This window comes from Mizuhopecten yessoensis, unplaced genomic scaffold, assembly GCF_002113885.1.
Source record: "Mizuhopecten yessoensis strain PY_sf001 unplaced genomic scaffold, ASM211388v2 scaffold715955, whole genome shotgun sequence".
Lineage (NCBI taxonomy): Eukaryota > Metazoa > Mollusca > Bivalvia > Pectinida > Pectinidae > Mizuhopecten > Mizuhopecten yessoensis.
In genome coordinates, this window is record NW_018479875.1 from 5,362 (window position 1) to 14,838 (window position 9,477).

Genomic DNA, 9,477 nt, shown 5'->3' on the forward strand with positions numbered 1-9,477 from the left:
CGACAATCAAGATGTCTCGTTATCAGTGCAATTCACTCATCACGGACAATACAAAATGCGTAGCCAAATTGTTATTAAATACCGCCGTCAGAAAGTATTATTGTCCCCGGATGTTCTTGAATGTGTGTCCGTATGTATTATGGTATTCATAACATAAATAATTCAAGTACGACGATGATGAATTTACGGCATTCTCTAGAAACTGATGGCTATCAAGAGCAAACACTATAATAACCGCGTTTAACTTGATCCACAAACAATGTCCGTATTAACACTTAGACTGCGCCGATCTGGGCCGATCGGCTTTTAAATAATGTTGACGTCATGTTCGACATTGTCCATGACGTCATCAATTCATGTGACATGAAACGATCTGGAAACTGCTTGTTCTGTTGGGCGATTTACGTAAAATTTCCAATCATTGTAAAAACAACTATCATCGGTATCGCAAACGCACAAATCAAATACTAATGGTAAGCTGAGAACCTGATCTAGAGCCTCATATATATAGAAGATTACTTGCTTTTCCTGTTCTTTGAAATACCATAGAATACAAGCACACACCGTTTTTGATTGTACATGTTGCATTTTTTTCATATATATTTCATCTTTTTTTTCCATATAAGTTCAATAAGGTATAACTGTATTGCGCTATCGTAAACAAAGTTTTATCAAGGTCGCTTCAAATGGTTACTAGATAGCGACATGGTTTGATGAAGATGTACGTGCCTCGGGGAGAGTTATTACTTGGCAAGATATTTGTCAATTCAGATCAATTCCTACGTATCCATACATTATAGTATATGAAGTGCTTTACATACTAGTTTACCGGACAAACTGTAGTTTAGTCCCTTCACCTGGCTGTCCACCGTGCTAGTGGCAAACACTACAATGTACGTGCTATGTAACGTTTAACACAACAAAGATCTTATATTAAATACGTTGGGTAAGTAATGTCAATGTTCTTCTTACAGACAGATTATGAACATTACGAGTATTTTGGGTCGAATTGACCTAACTCAAACATCGAAGATAAACAATGTCAGTGTTCAAATACATTCACTGACTAAGTGACATTCACACTGTCAAAGTTAAGCAAAATCGATTTTTAGTAAATTTGGAAAGGAACGGTTGTGAAATCCGAAAAAGACAAAACTGGAGGAAATATCGAAAAAATATAACTAAGGGTTTCCGGAAAGATGTTAATTTAGCATAGAAAGAATAAAAAGATGATACTAATGAAGTATCAAGTTTTCTTGGTGATGATCTTTCGAATCACATACCAGTTCCTAGTTTCAAACAATTTATTGAATATGAAAAGAATAGGGTGAATGCAGTTAAGGACCATGTATAATACATAATTTGTTGGAAGTGAAAAAAGAACCAATATACGCGTGTGAAGCATTTCCCAAATAATTATGATCTTTTATGGCATATTTGTCCAGTTCTTTTTGCAAACCATTTGTATATACCGACAAACTGGCCAAGCATGTAGATTTCAAATAACTCAAAATTACAGAAACACAAAAACTAAAATTGCATTAATTCATATTCCTTTTGTACTCCATTTTGCATGGTAAATGTTAAAAAAGAAATTGTACAACATCAGATATAGGTGAAAAACCACATTTATTTTCTTGTGAAATCTCGTTACAATACATACAATGCAAAAAACTAAATAAATCAAAATGTTACCGTCTTAATTTTGAAGAAAAAAGATGTATTGTTACGATACTCCCACCCCAAGGTTTTACCAAATTTGTACATTTTCGACAGTTGGAGTGTCACAGTTGTCTTGACATCAACTTATCGAAAGTATTATGCTCAAAGCACCATTATAGTCTGGATACATCATCTAATAAAGAGAAAAAAATGAATACATCAATCTCTATGTAAATTTCGAAAAATAATGATATTGTAGCCCGCGTGTGTTTTGTCGATTTGGTCAACCACGTACAAATACAACGAGCGTTATTGCAAAAATAAGGTAAGGGAGACATAGAAAAACTACAAATTAGTCTACATTATCCATACACAACTAAACAGGACTGAAAAGTTTACCCTAAAAACATGTTCAAGCGAAACAACTTAGTGCGGAACGACCTAGGGCGAACGGGATTTAAGACGAAACGACCACCCATCTTTCCACCAAGAGCGTTCTACAAACACTTCAAATTCCTTAACAGTGCGTAATTTTGACGAGATTTTCTGAAAACGGACGCGCAACGAACAGTCGCCATTTTTTTTACATTGGGGTTTCCCAAACGGGCGGTAACTCATCTCGAAATGACGCCACGATTAGGGGGAATTCCCGGATTACAAAGTTTCCCGATGTTGGCCGATGTTGGCCGATTCATTATAAATGGAATACCTTAAGACTAAATGTTTTTTACAATATTTGGCATTAATAACCTACATTCCAAGAGCAAATTTAAACATTATACGACAACAACCATTGATAAAAAATCAATAAAAAAAATGTTTTTTTAAGAAGACTTCTTCAAACTAAGGATCTTAGATATGTTTATAAAGCAATTGTTGCTAACTACAAACATTATCCAGTTGAAAGGCAGGAAAAATTAAACAGAAAGTCAAATACAAATATAAGTGATGATATAGTTTGGAAGAAAATGTATTTAACAAACTTTCTGGTGACAATTGACACACAACTTCAAAATCTAAAATTTAATATTCTTCATCAAATATTACCGACTAAAAACAAATTGAAAAAAATGATGTCTACAATGAACAATACAATGATCAAATTAAACCAAAAGTGGTCTCCCCTTAACATTTAAAGAAAAAAACTAATTATAACAATTGCATATCCGGGTAAACTTACAACAACCCTTAAATAATTAATAAAAACTTGAAGAAAGATATTTGGTATTTTAGTAAATGACAAGTGTACATGTGTGTTATGTTGATAAGTATGTTTATTTTATGTGTATGTGTATACCAAAATGGCATGGTATATATATGAATCCGACTGAAGAAGCCCTAGAAGGCAGAAAGGCCTAGCGGACGATCTGAACAATTTATGTTTTTATTCTATATATAAATATGTATTGTATTAGAAATGATGGATGTACACTCGTATTAATGTCTTGATATAAATAATGTTTGCAATGTATATATGCTGTCAGTCATGCAATGGTGTTTGTCTATGGGTGTGTGGGATGTACTTATGTAATATGTAGTAGTGTGTTCATGTATGTTAATGTATGTGAGTGTATATGTGTACAATTATGTGTGACTCCAGAATATTTTTGTCATCTAGAATGTGTATACTTTATTTATGAATATATAATATGTAGTTAACTTGCACATTAGTGTACACTGTTTATGTTTTTGTGTCCATGAATATAGGTTTAGATTGGTTTGCACATTCGTATTTTGACATTTTTTATTTCCCCAGACATTCTTTCTTGAGTTAATCCAAATTACACATGAAAAATAATATCATTCTTAGTACATAAATTCGGTTTATCTGTTCTAAATATTAGGAAAATATGGCTATCCCAAATCAATAAAGCAGGATGTTTGGCATATAAATAAATTTATAAATATGAACGTACTTTCAATATTAAAATATAAAAAGAAGAAATGATTTGTGTAATTTGATATATCATTTCGATCAAATTTAATATTATTGTTATTGTAATGAATGAGAATGAAAGAGTGAATGATTTGGAGTTTGAGAGAAGAAATAAAAAAAGAAAGAGTGAATGAAAGGAAAGAGGCCTCCTGCACAAGGTTATAATAATTATGTAAGAGGGATGAACCCGGGGCACCCAAAAGATGCTGTGGGAATACAATACAATTTGAACCTCAAAGAAGAAATAATTGTTCTGCACTAGCGAACAATTGCTTGAAACACTTATACGGAAATTAAAAAAAGGCAAGGGAGGTGTCTCCACAAAAAAAGTATCTCGTACACAGTCAGCATTATTTTATAGAGTAGCTAATGGGAATGTGAAGAGAGCATCTTGTATGCGATACAGCAAATTGATATCGGACCTAAGTTAAACAAAAGTCTTTATCATTAATTACTGATTATATAAAGATCAATGTGCACTATCTTAAGTTACGATACTTGTTTAACATAAACATATATTACGAGTTTTTTGTCTGGTTTCAACTTTCCACCTCTTTGGCATATCGGACTAGACATAGTGTCACTGTTTGTTTTTGTTTTTGTCTTTATAAGGATTAAGTTGCAGGTTTTGTCCTTTATTTGAAAATGCCAGGAATGAGAGTTTTTAGTTCATCCACGACAACCAAATACCAAATGTTCTATCACATTATATATAACGTTAGAATTATATAATGTTAGAATTGTATAATATTAAAATTATAATTTCGGCATAATACAAGGAACCAATAAATTTAGAATATATCAATTAAATTATGATTTTCGACTTCACTTTTGTGACCTCTGTATTATCTAATGTCCGATGAACACCATCCACTCTGTATCATATAATGCAGTGTTTTATTGCAACCGTTTATTGTATTCAACATGTGCATACTGTTACACATATCTGTATCCAGGACTTCATGTTTTGACGGACATATTCATACGAATATGATTCCAAACATATTCCGGATAACCTATCTGAGTTAAGATCGAAACAGTTGTGTTATGTTTACGTACATTTACATATACATGAAGTATATTTGAGTGTTACTTGTGTGATTATTATAAATCGTCATTTGAAATCACTAAAGTACTAGTTGCAGCTTCCTCGGGTCGTTAGTTTATTGTGATCACGTTTCTTTGAGATGAGCTTACTTTTCGAAACCAGCAGAACTCCCAGCAATGGCTGTATCTGTATTGATGTATATCCCTTTACTACCTGTAAACAGAGACGACATATTAAGTTATTGTGGAAGTTTCTACCAAATATTTTGGTGGGATGAACGCGATTTCCATATAACACATGTCCCCATATATATATGTCCTCAATGTTAAATGTAGAACCTAAATCAAATAGCTCGTATATAAACCCGATAAGTTATTATTCTGCAGCGAAAATCTACATAATAATGCAAATGATCTTGCTGGAACTCATGATCGCATATATCCATAGGGTTGTTAAGTGAAATCCAAATCGTTTACAAATACAGTTGTCGTCACGAACTTTCCAGGCAGACGTGAATTAGCTTTCAACATGATTTCGATAAAATTTAGCCTGCTGTGATAAAATAATGATTCAAATGAATTGTTTATTATGCAATATAAATCGACTGGAATTGATTTGAACAAAATGTGTATAATCACATACCAGCTGGCGTACTACTGAGCTCATCATAGACGTTTGGATTAGACCGACACTCCAAAGACTCGTACTCTCTGTTAAGTAAAAAAAACTATAGGTTATAAACGATGTTATACATCTACTTGAAATTGTATCGATTCGGTGTCAAAAGCGTTTACCCATTTTTTCAGAATTATGACAGATTTATATAAAGCGAAATTGTACAAGACATGAATATAGAGAAACTCACTTTTCATTGATTGGATCTTTCTGACGACCTACAAGGAACCATAGACATTTACATTATCCAATGTAACATTAATTTGCTTATACAATCAGTTAATTACTCGTCTTTACGGTGTGTTGGGGAATTATTGATAAAACTGCTGTCCTTCACACTGTAACTAGCACCGAAGGGGGAATTCTCATAGCACGTCCGTTTTTGAACATATTTAACTTTTGCTCTCGGAAGATCGGACGGCCGAACGAGCCCCGTCATGGGGTAAGTTCGGACAGGCATTCGGATAGGTTCGACCCCCGTTGTAATCAGCTTAATTATGACGTCATAAAGCATGCATCGTCAGATTGTACCGCCAATTTTACGACTCTTTATGTGTTAAATACATGGGCCGACCTTGCAACGGTATTATTGGTCGAACCTGTCCGGGCCCAAATAGATATTTCAATAAATTCTTACCGTACAGCAATATGGTAGTGAGCGATTGGTTTGGCTTTTATGTATTATCATTTGAAGCTGTCAGTGTGTTACACGTTTTACTGTAAAAAATAGCAATTTTGTTTCAAAAAGTTCGCATAACTAGAAGCAAGATCATGATTTTCTTTCTACCCTCCTGTTTAGTCATTTTACATTAGAGTTTTCCTCGCTATTTTTTCGTCGTTGAATGCCCAGCCAACTAAACTGCTAAGAACTTGCCCCGGTCTCCTGTATGTAGATATTTTTTAAATCATTGATGATTGGTATAAATGTATTCACAATATCATTTTTGCATCAATGACGCCATTTTCTTCCGTAATGGCACAGAAAGAATTATTGAGATAAGTTGGGGGAAAAGTGTTTGGTAATTGCTATAAAGGTGCATATTACATATTTGACGATTAGTCTAAGTAAATGTATAGAGATGTTAGTTAAAAAATGAAATTAAAAAAAAGAAAACATTGTGATACATGTACTTTGATGTAACTGAAATTGTCTTTATATCGATATGTAGTATCAATAACTGTTCCATCCTGAAACACCGGATTGAATTTCAAATGTAACTCTCACCGAGGTAAGGTTTGACAGGTCATGATACCAAATACAATTACAGCTTCTGTCTGTAACTAGTTATAAATCTTCACGCGTTGTGAAAAAGTTATAAGTTGCTGAAAAAGGGCACTTGGGTCGGTTGTTTGGAAAATTATTGTTAAGTTCGTCATAAATGCATTTTCCTTGGTGATGCATAAATAATGTACAGACTATATCCAGACTTTCAAAAATGTTAGTTATTTTGTTCATTTTCTCAACAAATGGAAATCAAAAGCTTATCTCTTTCTGAAGATATCTCCCGGCAGAAAATCAACAGAACCGAGTTGATGACAAAAAAAGATCTTCAGAAAGTATCTGCATTTTTACTTTTTTGTGACAGTGGAAAAAACTGAAATAAAAAAAGGCTTGAAGCATCGACAAAGAGATAAATGCAACGACATCAGTTCCAGAATTGTCCGGTTATTTTTCATCATTCCGGAAATAACCGATGAAGGCCGATGGACTGTGACGTGCTTGTGACCTCATAGTATTATAATCTCTGAACGAAGTTTCATTCTTGTTAGTATCACATTTTATGTGATAGACTTTTTTTACTCAGAATGTATATATTTTTTTATCTAAATGAACAAGTATTAAATATGAAGATTCATGTATGGGTTGAAACACAATTGTCTTTGCTTTAAGGATACACTTCCTGTTTCCCCACTGGACGTCTACTTCCGGACGAAAAAAATAAAGGCAACGTGTAGCAAGGGGAAGCAACTTTGTTTACGCACGCATGTGTTACCATTAAAGAGCTTCGAAAGCGCCAGAGAGCTACGCTCTTATTAATATTAATGATTAACACTAATAGCTATAAAAGTAAATACAAAATTGCATAAGTATAATATTGAAAGGACATGAACATATATCAGTCTGATATGAAGTTAGTGTGTGCTTTACCTTGATTTTCGATTTCAGAGTATACGGACGGCTTGGCGATTGCATTCATATCGAGTTGTTCATATGAAGATCTGTGTACATATATATATATAAAGCGATAACTAGTTGTAAATATCCATGTGACGGTAAAAATATAAATAAAACAAAACACGAAGACTAGTATAATCGGCTAGGGTTTGTAAAAACAAACGAGTTACATTCAACAATCATACTACATGTTCCACATCTCGTTTGTTTTTAAGATGGCAAAACATTTGAAATGAGATGTAATATGAATTGTAAATCAAAAAATGTAATATATGCTGTAATTTGTAAGAGATGCTCTGATTTTTACATAGGTCAAACTGGAAATAAACTACGTCAAAGAATGGCAGTCCATCGTCAACAAACCAAAACTAATAGTTTACGAAATTTATTAGTTAACAAACGTTTTCATCAGTGTTCAAATTATCAGTTTTTAGTTTTATCAATTTACCAAATGAGCACATCAGATACTATTGCAAGAGAGTTACAAGAGAACATGTTTATTAAAATTCTAAAACCGGGCTTGAACGTGGGACATTTCGAGCACCTGTTATACATTTTAAATTTACAAATTCCGTATGTTTAATATGTTCGGATGAACTAAGTATTGTGCTTTGAAATACATTTTTACTACCAGATGTTATTAAAATATGTTCCGTTTCTTTTTCATATAATGCATTGACGCATTTAATGCAGGTACATTATTGTAATCTTTTTACGACGTCGCAATATCTAGACGTCCGCATTATGTGTAATTTGTTTATGACGTCATTATGTTTGATGTCTTAAATATGTGTACTCCATTTATGACGTCATAAATAAATTTAATTCGCCTGAAGAGCCCCAATATTGGCGAAAGCGCTAGCCGTTTATACTAGTCTTCGTGTTTTATTTTAATTATATATATATATATATATTGTAATACTGGGATGTAGTCATTTGTTTGTTTTAAGAAAATCAATCAGTATTTAATATGACCAAGACAATGGTCTAATAAATATAACACAAACAGCTTTGTTCAAATTAGGAAATTGTGCAAGCAACATTACCGTTGGTCCTCTTCATTAGGCGCCACAGCTGTAAAAGAAATGGAAAGATAAAATGTATACAAATCCATACTTCTCTTCATAGAATGAAAAAAAAACTTTGCAATACAACCTTATGCAGTATATACATGCATTTACATTGCATTCCCATTCAGCTGAATTAGAGTTATGTAGCGAAGGAGTGGAAAAGAATATTGCGCATTCTTCACTTAGGTAACTGTACCTTGTTCTGAAAATTGTACAGTTTGGAATTTCCTCTGCTTGATGTGCTGTCCTTGGCTGAAAACAGATAACAAACCAAAACAGTATATTTCTTTACTTTACAGATACTACAGTTTTGGGATCGCCCAAATGTCACGGAGCGCGGAGTGCGCGCGATGTGTGCACGATCTGTGACCTATGGGCGAACGATAAAAATCTGGGCGATTGTTGCTTCTGCACATTTGTGCGGACTTTTGACGAACGTTGTGCGACGACATTCATGGTTGGTGTAAATTGAGAAATGGCTTAACAATATATACGGTTTTGTGTTTAAATATAAAAACTTGATTTGTTTTAAATATCTTTCAATATTCTAGCTACCAAACTGTTTGACACTAACGGTTGTTTGATGATAATCAAGGCGGGGAGAAGCTTAAAAAAACGCTGATAGAATTGCGTTTACAGCTCTAAAGAACTCATATTTTGGCAACATTGTATGCCTAACGTAGATAAGAATTGAATAAGAGACGACACATTTAATTAATTAATGACTATTGGGTGTCGAGATGTATTTACTTACATAAATGGTAGTCTGCCATTCTCTGCAAAATACATATGCAATGATGTATCAATATTATTGTATAGAATAGTGCATTAAGAGATCACAAGCACATTTATAAAATCCTAATTTAAAATAATACAGTTGCAGTGGCAGATCCAGAGACATATCGGGGGG

At 33.3% G+C, this 9,477-nt stretch overlaps 1 protein-coding gene across 2 annotated transcripts in view; it reads right to left on the reverse strand.

Moving 5' to 3' along the window:
* Window positions 1-4,380: 4,380 nt before the first annotated feature.
* The window catches only part of LOC110441435 (hemicentin-1-like), a 52,346-nt gene continuing 47,249 nt past the window's right edge, over window positions 4,381-9,477 (reverse strand). Inside the window, exons 9-15 of one of the 2 annotated variants that reach the window (XM_021484564.1) lie at window positions 9,322-9,343; window positions 8,764-8,819; window positions 8,544-8,571; window positions 7,471-7,541; window positions 5,512-5,539; window positions 5,289-5,356; window positions 4,381-4,859 (exon numbers count right to left, since the gene is read on the reverse strand). In XM_021484564.1, coding sequence (XP_021340239.1) covers window positions 4,792-4,859; window positions 5,289-5,356; window positions 5,512-5,539; window positions 7,471-7,541; window positions 8,544-8,571; window positions 8,764-8,819; window positions 9,322-9,343 — 341 coding nt within the window. In that variant the 3' untranslated portion in view covers window positions 4,381-4,791. The remainder of the gene's footprint in view (window positions 4,860-5,288; window positions 5,357-5,511; window positions 5,540-7,470; window positions 7,542-8,543; window positions 8,572-8,763; window positions 8,820-9,321; window positions 9,344-9,477) is intronic. The other variant, XR_002461872.1, reaches the window with a different exon arrangement.